The sequence below is a fragment of the Barbus barbus genome (assembly GCF_936440315.1).
Source record: "Barbus barbus genome assembly, chromosome: 16".
Lineage (NCBI taxonomy): Eukaryota > Metazoa > Chordata > Actinopteri > Cypriniformes > Cyprinidae > Barbus > Barbus barbus.
In genome coordinates, this window is record NC_136744.1 from 29,803,344 (window position 1) to 29,823,477 (window position 20,134).

Consider the following 20,134-nt stretch of genomic DNA (forward strand, 5'->3'; position numbering starts at 1 on the left):
ATAATATCAGCATTGCTAAAAAAGCTTATAAATAAGGTTAGAAACAATATCTGATTTAAATTAGAGGGCCAGAAATGTCATGAGTTTGATACAATCTTTATATATAATGAACAAAATTGAGGGCATAAAAAAAAATATATAATACATAAAAAATAATAGTAATTAAAAAAAAAAAAAAAGAATCACAAAAACATCAGGGTTATTAAAAACTATAACAGCAAAAACTATCAAATAAAACTGAGATAAATATATAATTATATACAGATATTATGTGTGTGTGTTTTGCTATAATTTTATACTATTAAATAAAGAAATGTATAAATAAAAGAAAACATTAACTGATTAGACCGCTTTACTGACTAAAATGGAAATGGTTTTAATTTTTAGTAACTCGCAATCCATGCAGACATGCTATTTATTAGCCATTTAAGAAAAACAAACAAATGAAGGTTAAATTAAATAGTTTTTCTGTTTTAAAACCTGTATAATTTCTCTTCTGTGGATCAAGAAGACAACAACAGTGTGAACATTCTTCTAATCATCTTTTGTGTTCCACAGAAGAAAAGAAGTCTTACAGGTTTGGAAAAATGCAAATAATGACAGAAAACTATTGGTTTAATGACTTGATCAGACACAGGTTTTCTGAACGTTTGCTCACCGATGTGCAGAGAGAAGTAGAAGCTGGTGGGCGTGTGGCACACGTAAGTGTTGGTGGGGGGGTGGACGGCCAACAGGAAATTATAGACCAGCCGCAGCAGGTCCAGGTCCGGAGGAGACCCCAAAACCTCCTGGATGATTTTGACAAACGAGAGGCAGACCTCCTGCGGGATGGAGGTCAGGTACTCGTCTCGATGCTCCTGTGAGAATAATGAAGATGATGTTACAAAATGACCCACACACTGAACTGTGACTGGTCTTTGTTCCTGGATTCTTTCCTCTCAGCATACCTTTAAGCGTTCGTTCGTGTTTATTTCATGCAGTAACTAGTAGTAAAGAGAAGATCGGTTAACGTACCGCTTGCTGGTGCGGCTACAGTAATGTCCCTCCACAATAAAGAGCATCCAAACCGCATTACTGTTCGAGTTTCTTTATTAAAGAAATTGCAGAATTTGAAAACTGAGACTTTGTTTCATATTAAAAATAACACAGAACATAGCTTATTGCAATAACTGGATGGTAGGAACACCAAAACTGTTTTGGCCAAAACTGAAAAATTAATTTCCGGTTGAATCTTTTCAGCTGCCAAAATTTCGGTGCATCACCTGTTGATTCTTAAAGGACAGCTGACAGAAAACAAGACCTCATGTGTTTGTCCATGTAGAGAACGTCTCACCTGAAGCACCTGGCAGGCGAGCAGGAAGCGATGAACCACCTGGGCCTTGAGCAGCTGTTGAATGTTGAACATCTGCTGAGGATGATGCACCCGGATGAGGATCTCTAAAGTAGTCAGCAGCGTCTCCCACACGCCACACTATCACACACACACAGCTGTCACAGCTAGCTCTCTATAAAAATAACCCAATTTATACAATATATGTTCTCATTCAAATGAGAGTGTGTACTTGCGCTTTGGCCCATATCTTCCAGTCCAACAGTATTTCAGACAGCAGTCTGAGATCTTGCAGCACCACAGTGGATTCAGCATCCAGATGAAATTGTCCGTCTTCTCCGATCGTCAGGATTGACCCGCTGCAGCAGCCATCCAACAGCGTCTGTTACACCATATGCACACAGACATACATTTGCTGTGCTGTACCCTAAAATCAAACTCCAGTGGTATTCAAAAGGCTAAAATAGAGTGAGTACTTTTCAGACTGATTAATCTGATGCATTTCAGAAAACAAGAATATAAGACTGTCAGTCTCCATTACCAGTAACAACCAGCAGGGTGCACTGGTTAGTACAACAGCAGCACAAGCACACAGGTTTATTACAGTTAACTAAAACTAAATCCATAAAAATGTCACTTGAAATGAAAAAAAGTTAACCAAATTAAATAATTATTAAATACATCAAATCAAGTTAATTAAATGAGTACTAAAATAAAATGAAGTACAAAAAATATAATACTACAATTAAATTAACAAACTAAAAATAAACAAAAATTAATACAAACTATACAGACATTTAAAAATTAAAAATGACAAATTTACAACAAAATTACTAAAACTTTAGAAAAATTAAAGTGAAAAACAGAAAATATGAAAATTATATAAACTAACTAAAATATATTTTAAAACTAATATTGTTTTAGCTAGTTGCCACAGCAACATTTCTCGTTTTTGTTTATTTTAAATTTAAGAACTGATGTTTTTGTAGACATAAAAAAACATTTAATGACAAAAACAAAAAACAAATACAACAAAACTACTAAAACTTTCAAATAAAACTACATAAATAATATAAAATATATATAATTGAAAATGTTTACAAAAACTACTGGTATCTCAATGATACTAAAATACTGGCACTGGTGATATAGTTGAAAAAAAAATCTAAGCTTTTTTATCATATATAATATGCATCTAAATATACATTTCAAACTGCAATTTTTATGAATCTTTTACAAAATAAAAAAGCACAATAAAATATCATTATATTCATGTTGCTGCTTAATTTTAAATTGTCACCCAGATCATCACAGAATTAAAGGTTTTTGGCCAATTAACAACATCTGAAAGGCTAAAACTCACCTTCAGAATGTGGTATCCCACAATGCACTTGGGCTTGATGAGAACCTGGTGAATCATGGAATAGCCGTGGTAACACTCCATCTCATGAGTGCGATGCTGGTTGTTCTTAACCAGAGACAGCAGCAGCTGCAGCGCCAGAGCTTGAGTTCTCTCACAGTCACTCAACTCCACCGCCTACAAGAACCAACAGACAGAAAGAGATAGCGCAATGTGATTCAGTGTTCCTGCTGCTAAAATCACTGTATGCGTGAAATACATCACATAGTGAGAATGAAGTGGGCTGTGAATGCGTTTTCATGTAGACAATCTGGATCACAGTGTTATAACACACAGAACACAGGAAGCCTCAGCAAACAACACTTGATTAATAATACTGCCTGCAAAACAAACATGATGTGCGCCAAAATACCTAAACTAAACTAAATCTGCACTAAATTTTTTCATATTTCACCTGTTTTCAGATGGAGCGGCAGTTAATACACAGCCGTATTTCACTGACAAAGCTACGCGATATCGAGTTCATAATCGAATGCGATTCATCTGCGATATTGAACGTGATATTGCCTAGCTTGTCAGTGAGCTATGGCTCTGTGTATTAACTGCCGCTCCATCTGAAAACAGATGATGGAGATTTACCGCCAATCACGGAGCCGGCTTTACTGACGAGATGCGCATGAGAATCGCATGCCATTAATTGCACAGCCCTAGTTATTTGGCATCATACCCAAAGTAGAGCATCTGTTGCTATTTTAATTAGCACTGCTCCTCAACTATTACTTTTTTTTTGTCTCATTCAGCATGGTTCACCCTTGTAAACTTGTAGTTGCTTTTCAACATACATGGTTTAGATAATGCCAATCATTTTTCTTACTCGAAATTATGGAGTAAACACCACAAATTTCATGATCCTTTGCTGAAAAGAAAGTTCAAAAGAACAGTATTTATTTGAAGGAAATAATAAATGTAACATAAATGTAACATATGCCTGTACTGTCTGTCACTTTTGATCAATTTAATGCATCCTTGCTGAATAAAAGTTTATTTTTCTTACTAGCCCCAAACATTTGAACGGTAGTGTATGGTAGCTTAAAAATAGCAATATTTGCTTCTGTGTTTTTGTTATCATGACAGACTGATCTGAAATGAGAGAGCGAGGAAGTGAGAATGAGAGAAACACAAAGCGAGGCTTTGACGTGACTGTCGAGAGATGTTTGAAGGATAATGTGAGGGAACACGGTGTGAGAGAGAACGTTCCGGGCCAGAACATGCAGACCAAAATCCAATTTGGCCCGCTGAATGAACAGTATATTATCAGATTAGCAGCAAAAAATGTGACTGAAGATACCTTCACTAGAGACCTCAGATTTACTTTCAAACATGCTTTGATTAAAAAGCACAGCAAACATATACAGCCAGAACTTTTATGAATCAGCATTCAAAAGTTCACAAAAATGCAGTAAAAATTGCTGTATTTTTACATATGATGTTAAGTGAAATTAAATATAGAAAAATGTCATCTTATTTTATTTCAGCTAGTTGCAAAGGCAACATTTGTCAAACATTTTTGTTTGAGTACTAAAATGACTAAACCTAGTAATTCATAAAAACTACATAGACATACTTTAAAGAAAAACTAATAAAAATGACAAAAAATTACTAAAACTTTAAAATTAAAGTGAAAACAGAAAATAGGAAAATAAAATATAACTCAAAATAAAACTATAATAGCATATCAATAGTGCTAAAATAACAATGAAATACAAATAAAAAAAATGTAAGAAATACTTATACCAGATCATATCTCTGTTAGTATGTTGTAACGAATATTGTTTTATTGTCTTTCTTTTTTAAATCTCTCCTGTTGAAAATCATCAATAAAAGGAGTTCAACTAAAGGATCTGGCCAAAACACATGAGCATTGTGTGTTTGCGTGTAGTGACAGATGAACTCATTCCACACGTTCCTGGTCTCTACTAGTGACGGATACGCAGACAAACACATACCCGTGCGAACAGGAAGACAAAAGCGCCGGTGCCTCCGATCTTGTGCAGGACGCTGTGTAGGCCGAGAGCCTGGCAGGGCATCATGGTCCTGAGGAAAGGAGCCTCCAGGATGGAGCTCTGGACCTCTTTGGCACTGAAGGGCCGCTGGGAAGCCACCGCTGACTTGGCCTGGCCCTTCAGACGGATCACTGGCTCATATATGGTGTAGAGAGACGGCGTGCTGGGGGCATAAACTACTGCTAAACACTCCTGCAAAAACACAAATGCGCATACGTGTTGAGACAAAGGCAAAGTAATTTTTCTTGATCTGTTTGAAATAAAAGTGTTCAATGTAGCATGTCGAATCTAACATTGAGATCACAGGATTCCTGTGAGCCGATTAGATTTGCAGTGTGGGAATAAAGTAAGTGGAAACGAGTGGTTCTCCACAGGAACGGACAGATTTGTTTGCTCTACAGTAATGAAAAACGAGGAGGAAATGTTGTCTAATTGTCACAAAACTAATATCACAGCAGAAAAATCTAAAACATAGGCTTCATTTTTTATGCAAATATATTAACTCTATGAAGCCTACTGTATCATATTTGATACATGACATTCTAAGGCACGTAAATGATCAATATGATTCAAACTTTGCTGTAAATCCTGTCATACATAACCTACTCCATGTCTTCTGTCGTCTGATTGATAGTTATCCAGTAAAAGCTCTTTTAGTGTAACTGCACAAACGTCAAGCTTCAGCTGCTGCTTCACACGTCTTTTAGCGGTCAAATCTTGACTGATGAACACTTACTGGACTGAAGCAGCTTCGCTTTACTTGATTCTCCAGACATCAATTTATATAAAAATCATGTTCTAATGTGAGCATCAAACATGATCATCAGGCTTCTGAGGAGCCGTTGTTTGTTCATCTCTCAATCATCATAGGGTCGCATTGTATTATGTTTTTAGCATTTAAATCTCATCTTACTAAGACATATTATTGCAGGTATAGAGCATTTTATGTAAGTATCTGCTGTACTGTTATAAAGACCTCATTGATTTACATTACAAGTTTCAGAATTTCATCTTACTTTTTAGGCCATATAAATATCAGCATCTGCGCCAAATTACATATTTTTTTATCAGGCTGGGCCTCGGAATAAAATTGAGCTGCTTTTTCACACTATATTAGCCATAAAATGCTGATGCATCGACACATGATTTAAAAACACATGCACATTTATTTTATATTTTGTCTACAGATTTTCTTATTTATTGTTAAAGGTTCAATAAAATTTCATTTAAAAAAGGGATTTTCATATATCAGGTTGACAGGGTTAATGTTTTTTTTAATCTTGAGGTGAAATATCACCTGGGCATGTTATTTACAGCTTTCTTTAGATACAATGCTGTGTACAATGCTTTATAATAGCACTAGATATTGTCAGAAGATCTGAAAAAAGCAGCAAATTCATCCATGAGGAATTTGTGTTGAAATGACTTTTTCTGACGGCAGTAATTATTGGGCATATAATGCATTAGAACAGCATGTAGACTCGTAAAATCACCGAAAAAAGAACTTTCAGCCAACGATCCGGCGTCGGTATGGACTGGTCTGAGGAACATCACCATGTACAAGACACCACCCCCACAGTCTGTGGAGAATCAACAACTGGCTGACGATCTCAATGTGTTCTACTGCAGATTTGAAAAGGCCAGACTGACACCCAACACCCGCTCTGATCTGCACTTCACACATTCACCTTCCCCCCCTGCAACCCCCCTTACTCCCTCCCCCACCATTCTACCTGCGTTTAAAGTCTGTGTAGAGGATGTGAACCGGGTCTTCAGAAAACAGAAATCTAGGAAAGCTTCAGGACCAGACGGTATTTCACCTGCCTGTCTAAAAGTCTGTGCTGACCAATTGGCCCCCATCTTTACACAAATCTTCAACAGATCTCTGGAGCTGTGTGAAGTTCCCCGCTGCTTCAAACGCTCCACCATCATTCCCGTCCCCAAAAAGCCCAAAATCACTGGACTTAATGACTACAGACCTGTCGCACTCACGTGTGTGGTCATGAAGTCACTTGAGAGACTGGTCCTGGCCTACCTGAAGGACATCACTAGACCCTTGCTGGATCCTCTTCAGTTTGCCTATAGAGCAAACAGGTCTGTGGATGACGCTGTCAATATGGGACTGCATTACATCCTGCAACACCTCGACAAACCTGGGAATTATGCAAGGATCTTATTTGTGGACTTCAGCTCGGCCTTCAATACCATCATACCTGACCTTCTCTCAGACAAACTGAGACAGCTCTCTGTGCCCTCCTCCATCTGTCAGTGGATCACCAGCTTCCTGACAGACAGGCAGCAGCTAGTGAGGCTGGGCAAACTCACATCCAGGACTCTCACCATCAGCACTGGCGCCCCTCAGGGTTGCGTTCTCTCCCCACTGCTCTTCTCTCTCTACACGAATGACTGCACATCAAAGGACCCCTCTGTCAAGCTCCTGAAGTTTGCGCACGACACTACAGTCATAGGCCTCATCAAGGACGGTGACGAGTCTGCTTACAGACAGGAGGTTTAGCAGCTGGCTGTCTGGTGCAGCCTTAACAACCTGGAGCTGAACACGCTCAAAACTGTGGAGATGATAGTGGACTTCAGGAGAAACCCCCCTGCTCTCCCCCCACTCACCATCATGAACAGCACTGTGACTTCAGTAGAGTCATTCAGATTCCTGGGCACCACCATCTCCCAGGACCTGAAATGGGACAATCACATTGACTCTATTGCGAAAAAGGCCCAGCAGAGGCTGTATTTCCTCCGCCAGCTAAGGAAGTTCAACCTGCCTCAGGAGCTGCTGAAACAGTTCTACTCTGCAATCATCGAGTCTGTCCTATGTTCTTCTATAACTGTTTGGTTTGGTTCAGCTACCAAAACAGACATCAGAAGACTACAACGGACAGTTAGGACTGCTGAGAGGATTATCGGTGCCCCTCTGCCCAGCCTCCAAGAACTTTACACCTCCAGAGTGAGGAAAAGGGCTAAGAAAGTCACTCTGGACCCCTCACACCCAGCTCACTCTCTCTTTGTACTGTTGCCCTCTGGCCGGCGCTACAGATCACTGAGCACCAGAACAGCCAGACACAAGAACAGTTTTTTCCCCCAGGCCGTATCCCACCTGAACAACACATAACACACCCCGGTACTGTACATCTGTAAATAACCCATCAAACCTTCATCTGTACATAGGACACATGCACATTCACAGTTCTGTCTATGGTCATGTCTCTTTTCTGTATATTTTTATTTTTATTACTATTGTTATCCTTAATCATTGTATATTCTCTTCATTAGTGTTCTTTATCACCTTAATTATATGTTGTCTGCACTATGTTTGTACTTTCTGTACTGGAAGCTCATAACACCAAGACAAATTCCTTGTGTGTGCAAACACACTTGGCAATAAAGCTCTTTCTGATTCTGATTCTGATTCTGATTCTGATAATTAAGATGGGGAAAAAAAAAAAAAACACTCAAGCAGGAAATGATGTACAAATAATGTTGCCTGCTTTTCAGTGGCAGTGAAGGAGATAAACAAGCTATTGTTTAGCCAGATACATTTGCATAAAAGCAATCTGGTGGAAAATGTGACATTCAGGAAAAAAAAGGAAATAAATTCATATTCATAGGTGCAGTGGCTTACAATAAGAGGTGCGATGTCGACGTCTGTATTCCTCATGAGGAGCTCTCGTATCTGCTCACACTGAAGACCCTCCTGTGTCACGTACTTGGACAGTGTCCCGTGAGGCTTGCCGTACTTGCAGGGCATGATGGAGGTGAGGTCAGGACCGCTGGCATACAGGTAAAATGCCTCCGCTGTGTCAATTCTGGAGCCTAAAACAACCAATAACCCGTTAACATTTATGAAAATGTTATAAATATAGCCTAACATATGGAAAAATATCACTGTTTATTACTGTATAGTTGCATATAAATGAAATTAAAAATCTTCTGTATTGTTTTAATAAAAATACAGTAAGGGTGGAAAATATGCCTAGATTAATTTAAGTGTCTGCATTTCTTACATAAAAAAAATAAATGAATATTTAAAAAATGAAAAATGTTTAAATGTTTTAAGATGTATTGTAAATTTATTCTTTGTTTTCTTTTTAATTATATTTTAGTATTTTTAGTAATGATACAATGTGCTTTTGTCACCGTTATTATTTTTATTAATATTGCTATTTAGACCCAATTTATTTTTATTTTAGGTTGTTTTTTTTTCAGTAATTAATGCTAGTGCACCAATTTAAAGTAAACGTATTTCTCTTAGTTGACAAGACAACATTTCTAATTTTTGATCTAATGTTTATTTATATTGTATTTTATTTCCGCTTCATTTCAATTAACAAATGTTTCTAATAGTTACAATAGTTTCATTGTTGCCATATCAGCTTCACAGACAATTACATGACAGATATAGATTCAACATTTACCAAACAATAAAATAAATACAAACATTCTTTCTATTAAAATTAAAGTTCTATTTTGAAAAAAAAAAAAAAAAAAAATCATATAAGTTTTTCTTTGGCCATTTTAAAAAAAGTCTTCAAAATAAGTTTGTCCAGATAAAAAAAACGTTGTTTCATGACAAACAATTGGGCAGACCAACAACATGTTTTACAGACAGATAAGCTATATCGCCCTAATCTAAAATATGTGACTGTACAAAAGCCTCAACGACAACAGACAAGAAAGAATAATAATAGAGCGAGTGGAGGATGAAAAGCTGTGACCTAAAGACTACTAAACACATTGAGGATGGCACTGGAGCATCTAACCACATGAGAGTGTTTCACAGGTTGGGAACGGCTGGACTGGGGCCATTCATGACCTATTAGTAGCAACAGATGGCTATTCTGTTAAGAAAAGTGTGTTGTGTGAAGGGAATGTGGAGAATGTGTGGCTCATGCACAGAATCCTACAACATCACTTACATACTTTTGTCATTTCACTGTTTTTTCTATTATTTATTTTAAATATTATTTATAAATATTTATTTTAATTTACACTGATTTTAGTGCATCAACTTAAACTTCAGTTAGTTGCCAAGGTAACATTTCTAATTTTCCGTTTAGTTTATATTTTTCATCTAATGTTTATTTTCAGCTGTCTTTCATTTAACAAATATGTTTTAATAGTTTTAGAGTTTAATAAAAAAATCTGATTGTTCTGATGAAAAATAAAAACACTGTAGGGAAGGTCTTATGGGAACTGGTTTCATACCATTGAAGAGCAGCAGCGTGCCCATATCCCAGCGTGCACTTGGGCTGGCCTGCTCCTCTGAGGGGTGCTGATAGTGTCCAAGCATACAGTAGGTCTTATTACTGTCTGATGACAAACTGGACTTCCTGGGCAGAGTGAAGTCTAGCGAGACATCACACTTCCTGTATGTGGCACAGGAAGGCTTGATTAAAACATGATTCTGACTGCATGAGGAACTGATGTCAGTAGCCCTGGTTGAACTGTCCCTTTAAATCATCCACCAACCAACTGCAGATGCAGACTCACCTAATGCCGCCCACCCAGAGGGTCAGCTGACCGTGGATGCTCTTCTTGCCCTCGGGCTGCTGCGAGTACGTGAGTGCCAAGTGCTGCCACATGCCTGCCGTCAGCACACCGTCTCCAGACTCCGCCTGAGCCAGCAGACCCGCCTTCATCTCGTCGTTTGGATCGATGCAGATCCTGAACTCACAAATGGAGAGCCACTTTAGTAATACAGCACTGAAAACATCTACTTTTTGTGGCTTGTGCAAGGAAATGGCCAGCAGCGGGAAGATCCCAACTTTGCACAAATAATCTTTCCATGAGCACATACAATGACATCTCCAAGCCAGTATTTTCCTTTACTATTTTGAATTAGATTTTATTTACATTTTTAGTTTTCATTATAATTTTAATTACATTTTAAGTAATTTTATTATTATTTTTAAATATTACTATTCAAGTTCATTTTTATTTCAGTTTTGGTTTATTTTTCAGTTTGTATGTTGGAAAAAAGAAGTCAATCTTTTATTTACAAATTTTTAATGAATTTGTTTTTTTTTTAACTTTTTTATTATTATTTTAGGTTTATGTTTATTTCAGTTTTAATTAATGTTGTAGTTATGTTGGAAAAGAGAAGGCAAAATCTAAAAAAAAAATAACTTTTTACCCAACACAAAACAGCATTCACAACCTATTTTCTTTCAAAAACACGATTAAGTAAATTTTTCCATAAGAACTTGATTAGATGGTCAAAAGTGCTGTTTTATACAAGAATGGAGTTATAGCTGAGTGACTTTGCAGTGAACATATACAGGCCTCCTGAAACACCACTGTCATCCAGTCTTTTTGAGGGGAAAAGTTTTTTTTTTTTTTTTTCTAGGCACAGTTTTTGCCATGTCACTCACCTGAAGGTAAAGGCTCTGGTGGAGATGTTCACCCACACCTGAAGCATCAGTGCCTTAGAGCCCATGGAGAGGACATGGAGGAGGCATCTGTCTGTCTGCTGCTCCGTGACATGAGCGGGACCATGCGGGGCCTCCTCTGCCAGAGACGCCTCCTCTTCTGCAACACACAGCCAAACTAACTCATCAAACCTCCTATTAAATATGGTGCGATGACGGTTAACTAAAACTAAACCCATTCAAAACACATGTTTTGGTAACTGAATTAAAGAAAAACTTAGTCAAAAATGAAAAATGTTGCCTTGGCAACTAACTGAAATAAACTAGTTTAAGCACTAAAATTACTAAGACTAAAACAAAAAGAAAAAATCTAATCAAATAATACAAAAAAATAAAAATAAAAATAATCAAAACAGAAGAGAACATAACTTTATGTAAAATTAAATTAAAAAAATAAGAAACATTGTCTATAAATGAATTCATGAAAATAAAACAAACTTATATATATAAAAAAAAGTTGCCTTCGTAACTAACTGGATTAAATAAATTGAAATTGAAGTATTAAAATTACGTAAACCTAAATAAAAACAATTTAAAGAACAATATAAATAAATAAATAATTACTAAACAACATTACTAAACTTAAAGGGGTGGTTGATTGCAATTTCACTTTTTTTACGTTAGTTGGTGTGTAATGTTGCTGTTTAATCATAAAAAGATCTGCAAAGTTACGACGCTGAAAGCTCAATGCAAACGGAGATATCGTCTTTTAAAATTCTGGCAGATTAGAGCCTATAAAAATGACAGGTAAGGGACTACAACGAGTTACTTCCCGGGTCTGATACAATCTTTTCATATATGAATCGCGATTCTGTCTTCTAACGATTCTAATGGATTCACAATTAGTTTCAAAATGTTATGTTTTAAAGCAGCGGTTCTTAATACTGTTCTTCGCGTCGCCCTTCTCTGCATCTCTCTCTCATATTCAGATCAGCTCCAACAAACTGTTCCAATTATACACTTATTTTCACATATCTATGAGAAGCATTATACATGGACGCGTGTGCTGTTGCCGTGCTGTATAAAGGCTTTAATTAGGATAAAACCCTTTACATACACATCTGAGCTGAGGGGCGGGACATTTAGAGGCGGTTTAGCCAATCACAACACACTGGACCAGCTAACCAATCAGAGCCCATAACGTATTTCTGAGGGAGGGGCTTCATAAAACCAGGAAATAATTGGGCCGTTCAGAGAAGGGACAGAGAGGTGTGGATTAAAGGTAAATCATGTGAAAAATAATGTGTTTTTTTAAAAACTAAGCATGAACACGTTTGACCGCACCCCATAAACACAATCAAGCCTAGAAAAGAAAAAAAAAGTCAACCAACCCTTTAAACTAAAACGATCACAAATTATTGTCCATAATTGAAAAAGATCAAATTAAACAAACTTAAAAAAAAATTTAAATGTTGCCTTAGCAACTAACTAAAACAAATAAAATTTAAGTTCAAGTATTAAAATTACAACTGAATTAAAAAAAGAAAAATAGAACAGAAAATCACAACATTACTAAACCTATAATTAAAACTGAATATACAAAATGACAAAAATAAAAGAATTCAAAATATCAATAAATACTATAATAGAAAAAAACATTCATCTGCATTTTACACATACATAAAGCTCTTCTTACCCTTCTTGTAACGCCCGTCCTCATCCTTCCCTGCTCGTACCCACAGTGAGGCACTGAAGCCACTCGCCATGTGAGGCCAGCAGTTCTGTCCCACCAGAGGCAGGTGGAAGGGTGCCGTATGCCAGGGAGAGCTGCGCAGATGACCGGGCCTGCTCAGGTCTGCTTCACCACGGCCCAGGGGTGATTTACCCCTCAAAATAGTGTTTACTCCACCCTTACCACCAGCTGTCCCATGAGGCCTCATCCCAGGGGAGGAGCTCAAGCCAGGGACCCCTGCGCCTGCGATCATGGGAAAGGACATGAAGTAGAGCGGCTCTGTGTCTGCATTAGCCTCCACAATCTGAAGCAAGCCTCTCAGCAAGATCTCCTACAGATGATGGAAACAGAATAAAGATTTCTACATTTCACAAAGAAAATATGAGTGGTTTTTGCGGAGTTTGCAAGATTTTATGTTTTATTCATATCAGGGTTTCCCATACATTTATTTATTTGTGGCGGCCTGCCACAATATCCACATTGACCACCACAAATATCCACCGCCCCCTGCCATCAGCTTCCGTGTCTCTCACGAGCGTGACTTTAGCACTTTATTTACCAACTTTTAGTGGCTTTTTTTCCATAAAAGGTACATACTGACAAACCTAGCGACTGTTTTGGATAAACCTTAGCTATCGTTCAGTTGGAAGATTTGGCCAGTACTGCCCCGCGAGTGTGAGGTCAGACTTTTCTTTTCTTTCTGTGTCTATTCTGTGCAGTGAGCGGCAGAAAAGCAACGCATTCAGTTGGCCGTACCGCAGCAGACTCCTCAGTAAATAAGTACAAAACAGCATTTCCAAGCTTACTGACTGTTTGGAGTTTTAACTATGAACAGCTTGTCTGTTAATATGCACATAGTTTGTTTGTTACTCAGATGCAGACAGTGCACAGCATGAGACGAAAAATTAATATAGCCAAATTCACCACATACATATACATATACAGTGCCCTCCATAAGTATTGGAACAGTAAAGACTAAATTGCTCTGTTGGCTGTGGAGTCAAGACATTTGCAAATATGATTAAAAGATGAATACAAGACAAAACTACAGAATGTCACATTTTATTATTAGCCGTTTCAACACATACATGTTTTACCAAATAAAAAGCACAGCACTTTTAGAGTTCATCCCACTCATTGATGTGAGCATAAGTATTGGGACAGTTGAACATAAGGCAGATATAAAAGATTAAAAGCTATTATTTAGTTGCAGATCCCTTGCACACAATCACAGCAGTGAGTCTGTGACCCATAGACATCACCAGACTCTTGGTCTCATCCTTTGAAATACTTTTCCCAGCCTTTAATGCAGCCAACTCCAATTGTTGCTTGTTTTGGGGAGTTTCTGCCTTTATTCTCCTCTTTAGCTGGTGAAATTCATGTTCAATCAGATTTAAATCTGGAGATTGACTTGGGCAAAAAAGATGATGCCAAAAAAAGCCAGAAAATACAATGACTAGATAGAGCAGTTGATCATAAATTAAGAAAACACAAAATGCAGTAAGTTAAATGTTGAATATACAAGGAAAAGGGCAGGATAAACAACTAGCCAGCTTGATTTCCCACAAGTGGCTAGGTGATCACTGAGATCATTATATGTAGATTTATTCTGCATCTTCAATCTACAGTATGCCACAAAGTATTGAGAATAGCAGAGGAACTCAGAAGTAAAAGACTGGCAATCAAAAACTGGCAAGGTGCATAAAGAAAAACTTGAACAAAGAGAAAGATAATGAATTTCTATCAGCGTTGACAAACCAAAGGTTGGCATTTGTAAAAGCACATTCTTTATCAGCATGTCCACTTTCTGACACTTTCTGTGTTAAAATAAACCTGTTTCTAGGGTGTTTGATCACACTGATCGCATTTGCATTGTGTAATTTCAAACCCTTTCCTTTACTCTGGAAAGTGTTGATATAGTGTTTTTGGCCCACAACACCTCATTTAAATTCTATGTGCTGTTGCACTTACAGTGGGCGGAGTCTTCTCCAGAAAGAGGCGTGTCAACAGGGCGAGTTCTTCCGATGTCATCCTGTCACTCACCATGGCAACAAGCAGCTCCATCAGTATTATCTGGCACTCTGCATAGAGCAATTAGACCAATGTTTAAAGCTAATTAACAGCATGACTCAGCATGATCAGCAAAACAACATTTGTTTTTAGTCACCATGAAATTAAAAAGTCCTTTTTTTTTTTTTAATATTGCAGTATTTATTATAAATTGTACTATAAATAATTTATCTGTGCACCTCACTACTACTTTTGTTTTTTTAATTCATGTGCCTTCGTTATCAAAAACCTCAACTTCCCAATAATCTCAACTATATATATAAAATCATAAAATTTATTTTATATAAAATAAATTAAGAATTTATTTCTAAATAAATGCATATTTCTAACATAATATTTATAATATACATTAAGTAATATATAGTATTAAAATCAATGTATTTTTAAAAATCTGTATAAATAATTTTTATTTGTTGTACTGCCTTTCATTACATTTGAGTTTATTTATTTTAATTAATTGTATTGGAGTATTTTTGTGTAATACAGTAAAATACTGTAAGAAACTCCTTGAGAATAATGAGAATTATGATTAAACTCAAAAGTATTAAGACAAAAAAATCTAGGCACATTGCAGTAATGATAATTAGAGGAAATGCATAATTTAGGTATAAATAATATACACCTTTATAGGAGGCATCTGATTGGCTGAGAATGTTCTGAAATCCAGTGAGAATAGCTTTCACACCACCCTGACAAGAGAAAAAGAGCATGACGGATCACATTTCCTCATAAATACAGTAAAAATGTTTTAATCCAGCTTGCCAGAGAATGCAAACCAATATTGACAAGGGGACAAAGCAACAACATATCACAATAAAACCTTTTAAAATAAAATCACTTTATAAAACCTATAAACATGTCTCGAATAAAAATCATAAAGATCTTTCAAAATGCAGCTGCAAGGCTTAAAATCCAGACTCTTCTTTTAGAGCTAAAATCTCAAATTCTCAAAGGTTTGCATAAGGTCATCTTGCTCCTGCTACATAGATTCTTTGGTTTCAAGTATACTCTTTCAACTGGTTACTGGAACAAAACTGTATACCAATTGAAGGTAGGTAACTTAGACAAAAGGTCTTCTGTAATAAGATATGTCACTGTGTAGCATCAATATGTAATCGCATACATAAATCAGTTTGGCATGAGATAAGAGTCTGACCTGCTGGTAAAGCAGCACTGCGTTGCTGTGGTGGCCTTTCACGGCTCTTAACAGGCTCTGCAAAACATGGCCCAAAACCTCCAGGTCTGGAGAGCCACTGGCTAACAGCTGCAGCTCCATCAAGCAGATCTCCGGGAACAGCAGACGGCCGTGGACGGAGCCCTGAGGCACTGCTGCCATTCCTAACGTACATTCCCCCGACGAGACTGCAGCCTCCACCTTTATCCCTATCACAGGAAGATAGAAAACAGACTATAAACACAATAATAATAATAATAATAATAATAGGTGGTGCTGCAAAAGTGCATATAGAAGGACTGAAGAGCAAGTACTGTATGTATAGAGTCTGCTCACAGCACTCAGAGCTCCAGCTCAGTGAAATGAATTAAGCTGATGGATGTGCCACACACTGGAGAACCCGCATGATTTAACTGTGGACTACCTCTGCAGCTCCTACGCAAGATCTGGGTGCTTTTCATTAATGAAGTTCTGCCTCACACACAAACACACACACGTGAACACGCATGAGCACTCTCTCACAAACATACATTGACAGACAGAAAAGTAGACAGACAGACAGATAGAACAAAGATATAACAAACGATCGATTGATAGATGGAAAAAGAGAATGATAAAAAGACAATGGAACGATAGATAGACAGATAAACGATTAAATTAACGATAGAAAGATAACAAAAACAAATGATTGATAGATAGATAGAAAAAGAGAATGATAAAATGAACGACAGAATAATAGAACGACAGACAGACAGATAGACAGATAGATAGACAGAACATGTTAGATACAGTATAACAAATAGATAAAACAAACAAATGAACAATAGATAGATAGAAAGATAAAAATACAAACATGATAGAAATAAAGACAGACAGAAAGATGGATAAAACAATGGAGAGACAGACAAACAGACAGTAGACATGAGTGACAGACATGTTTCTTTGTCTAAATGAATGAAATTACAGTATTGTCACACCAGTGGATTAACAGAAATGATTCATCAGATGCTGAAATCAAACTCCACTACCTAGACCACATTCAGTTGTCTTTTACTTTCACAGTCAGACTCCAAGCACACACCGAACTCTGCAATTTCAAGCTTTGCCTTCAGTTCCCTCCATTATAAATTAGATCAACTACAGGCCCTCGTGCGAAAGCGAGTGATCTGATCTGTGTACGTAATAGACTGGTCAAAAGCTGCAGTCACAAGACACAGCTCAACACGGTGGACTTACATCATAGCCGAAGGAAACAATGACACCATTCTCAGGGCGAGAGAGCCAGCGCTGCATGTGACTAGAGAACAGGATCACGTACCGCTTGACCAGACGTTCACTCAGCCTACCTGATGCTAACCGGCTCAGACCGGCTACCGCATTCTAGATCATTCTAGAAATTCCCCCTGCTATCAGTTACTATGCACTCTTTAGTCTAGCTAACTGTCATAATAATTACGTTGCACTTTCATTTCAGGATGTTAACCTTACAATAACAAGCCTTTAAAACTAACAAGCTACACAAGATACTTTTGGCTGTAGATAATATGCACTTACACTCTACAGTTAAACTCAAGTGACCAGCACAACGCACACGCTCATGTCAGTATGAATGGGTGGTACTACCTTCCTCCTGACGGGTGGAGTCCTCAGGGTTACTTTCACTGTCTGCCTCATAGCCTTCCTCTTCTCCTAAGGGTGGAGCACCGCTCACCTGAGCTTCATCCACCTCCTCTGACAGATCACCTGCTGGAGGTGCCACCTCACCGCTGACCTGAGACTTCTGCACAGAGGGGCAGAAAGAGCAGTATTAGATGGAAGGATGGATAGGAATATTAAATAACACAGAAAATTTAAGCAATAATAAAATAAAATAGATTAGACTTTTTACAATAAAACATTTAATGTATTAATATGATTATTCAAATATAAATACACACCTTTAATAATTATAATAATAATAATACTAGACAGAGATGCTAATAATATAAAAATATATTTTATAATAAATTATATTTAATAATAGGATTACTAATATCTACTTTATTATACTACTACTAGATGGAGGAATGAATTATAAATAAAATAATATAATGACAAATTAATTGATACATAATTGAAACATTGACATAATTAAGTAAAAAATTGTAATATATATATATATATATATATATACACACACATACACACACATATACATATATATATACATATACACACACTATTTTATTGTTGTTATTATTATTATTACTAGATGGAGGGATGGAATTGTAATCAAAATATAAAGAGAAATCACTTAAAAAATAAAAATATTATTAAACAATATTATGTGCATTATGTAACACATTATTATTATTATTATTAACAATTATTTAATTTAATTAAATAAAGAATATTGATTATCGAACATTATATTATTTATTATTAAAATCTTTATTGAAATATGTTATTATTATTGTTATCGTTGTTGTTTAATCATAACAAGCAGTTCATATAAATTTTCAGTTACAAGAAATGTATCATTTTAGATCAATAGGTGGCACCAAATTTAGGAACCAATTGTATGTGGCATTATCAGGGAATTGTACCATACAAGCTTCATGTGGATATTCAAAACCTTTGCTCTGATACTGCCTTACTTCCTGTTTTCGGTCTTCACTTGCACTTTCATTATGGTTTTTCTGAAGCATTGTGTAGAATAGATGTCAGAAGAACTGAAGATTATTTTTTTTTAAAGACTGTACAAACTTTATAAGGCCAGCGAAGAATTGTGTGTAAAACACTGCCCTGTAATGATGAGCATGCTAGTTTGCGTCAGCACTGCAAAGACACTAATTTTGCCATTTTGTAACTAATAAAAACTTTATTAATAAATACATGTAAAAAAAAAAAGCATAAAGAAATAAAAGGACTATGTGTTCAAGAATCAAAGTTAAAAAGAAAAGTCCAAAATCACTTTCTCTTACACAAGCACACAAAGTAACCACTTCTACATTCTAGAGCTTTCATTTCCCTACAGCACAACATATTAGAACAACAGTAGTAAAGTAGATTAAAGCAAAGCAGGCAGCAGACTCTTACCTTCTAGAAAATGAGCTCTTTTCAGAATAATGTACTGTTGCATTGCAAAAATAAAAATAAAAACAATACGTATAACATTGCTTCTGGTGTTGTCTTTGTTAGAGAGACAAAGTTTGTGATTTCAGAAAGCTGGGAAAGTAAAGAAAAATATGATTTTGGTCACAGGACCACATCAGCTGACTGTTTCCACATAAAATATATCCCCATGTGCCCCACGGTGCTCAATCACACAAAAAGGCTGTTTATCCTTGTTGGTCAGAGGTCATTTTATTGCAGAAAGCAGATTTACGTATATTAAAGAACTGAAGAGCGCCCAAACAAATCTTACTATTTCCAAATGATCAGATTTATTTGGGAATTATTCGGTGATGTGTTTCACTACAGACAATACTGCTGGGAAGACCAGTAATATAAATCTTGCAACAAGCAAAACAGTATGTTATAGAAAAGCACAGAAACCAAAAAAAACTTTTTTACATAAATACTGTAGTGCCTAGTAGACCAGGACACACACACAAAATAATTTCAAGACAGCACATTCCTTAGCAGGAGTTAAGACTTCCACTCCCAGCATCTGCATTTAACTGGCTGGCTGATTTCCTGCCCTAAATCTCCTTATCTCAGGAGACCTCTAAAACCCAGGATAAATTTGAGGGAACATCTGAAATGGATTTAGAACAGAACCTTCAATGTTGTTCCTGACCGGTTTACCATAAATAAAAGTTGCATAATCAACAGTACAAAGCATGTGGCATCTGGAAAGGCTCCAGCACAGACCCTCCCTGATATCTCCTGATCGTTTAACGCAGTAATTCAATGATGGTATCAACAAAGATGATGGTTTTACAACAGGCGTCCGAGCTAAGAAAATCACCAGATCTCCATCCGGAGTGACATTCCCATGACCTCCCGTTTCTCCCCAGCAGAGAAACGCGTCTTTTCTTCTT

General features: G+C 36.7%; 1 protein-coding gene across 2 annotated transcripts in view; it reads right to left on the minus strand.

Moving 5' to 3' along the window:
• lyst (lysosomal trafficking regulator) overlaps nucleotides 1–20,134 on the minus strand; it is a 114,910-nt gene that overhangs the window by 46,475 nt on the left and 48,301 nt on the right. For both annotated transcript variants that reach the window (XM_079437646.1, XM_079437647.1), the window contains 14 exons: nucleotides 17,733–17,889; nucleotides 16,092–16,318; nucleotides 15,558–15,624; nucleotides 14,837–14,946; nucleotides 12,830–13,196; nucleotides 11,137–11,293; nucleotides 10,256–10,429; nucleotides 9,971–10,131; nucleotides 8,388–8,578; nucleotides 4,697–4,945; nucleotides 2,694–2,867; nucleotides 1,563–1,712; nucleotides 1,334–1,471; nucleotides 659–857 (listed from right to left, as the gene is read on the minus strand). In XM_079437646.1, coding sequence (XP_079293772.1) covers nucleotides 659–857; nucleotides 1,334–1,471; nucleotides 1,563–1,712; nucleotides 2,694–2,867; nucleotides 4,697–4,945; nucleotides 8,388–8,578; nucleotides 9,971–10,131; nucleotides 10,256–10,429; nucleotides 11,137–11,293; nucleotides 12,830–13,196; nucleotides 14,837–14,946; nucleotides 15,558–15,624; nucleotides 16,092–16,318; nucleotides 17,733–17,889 — 2,521 coding nt within the window. The remainder of the gene's footprint in view (nucleotides 1–658; nucleotides 858–1,333; nucleotides 1,472–1,562; nucleotides 1,713–2,693; nucleotides 2,868–4,696; nucleotides 4,946–8,387; nucleotides 8,579–9,970; nucleotides 10,132–10,255; nucleotides 10,430–11,136; nucleotides 11,294–12,829; nucleotides 13,197–14,836; nucleotides 14,947–15,557; nucleotides 15,625–16,091; nucleotides 16,319–17,732; nucleotides 17,890–20,134) is intronic.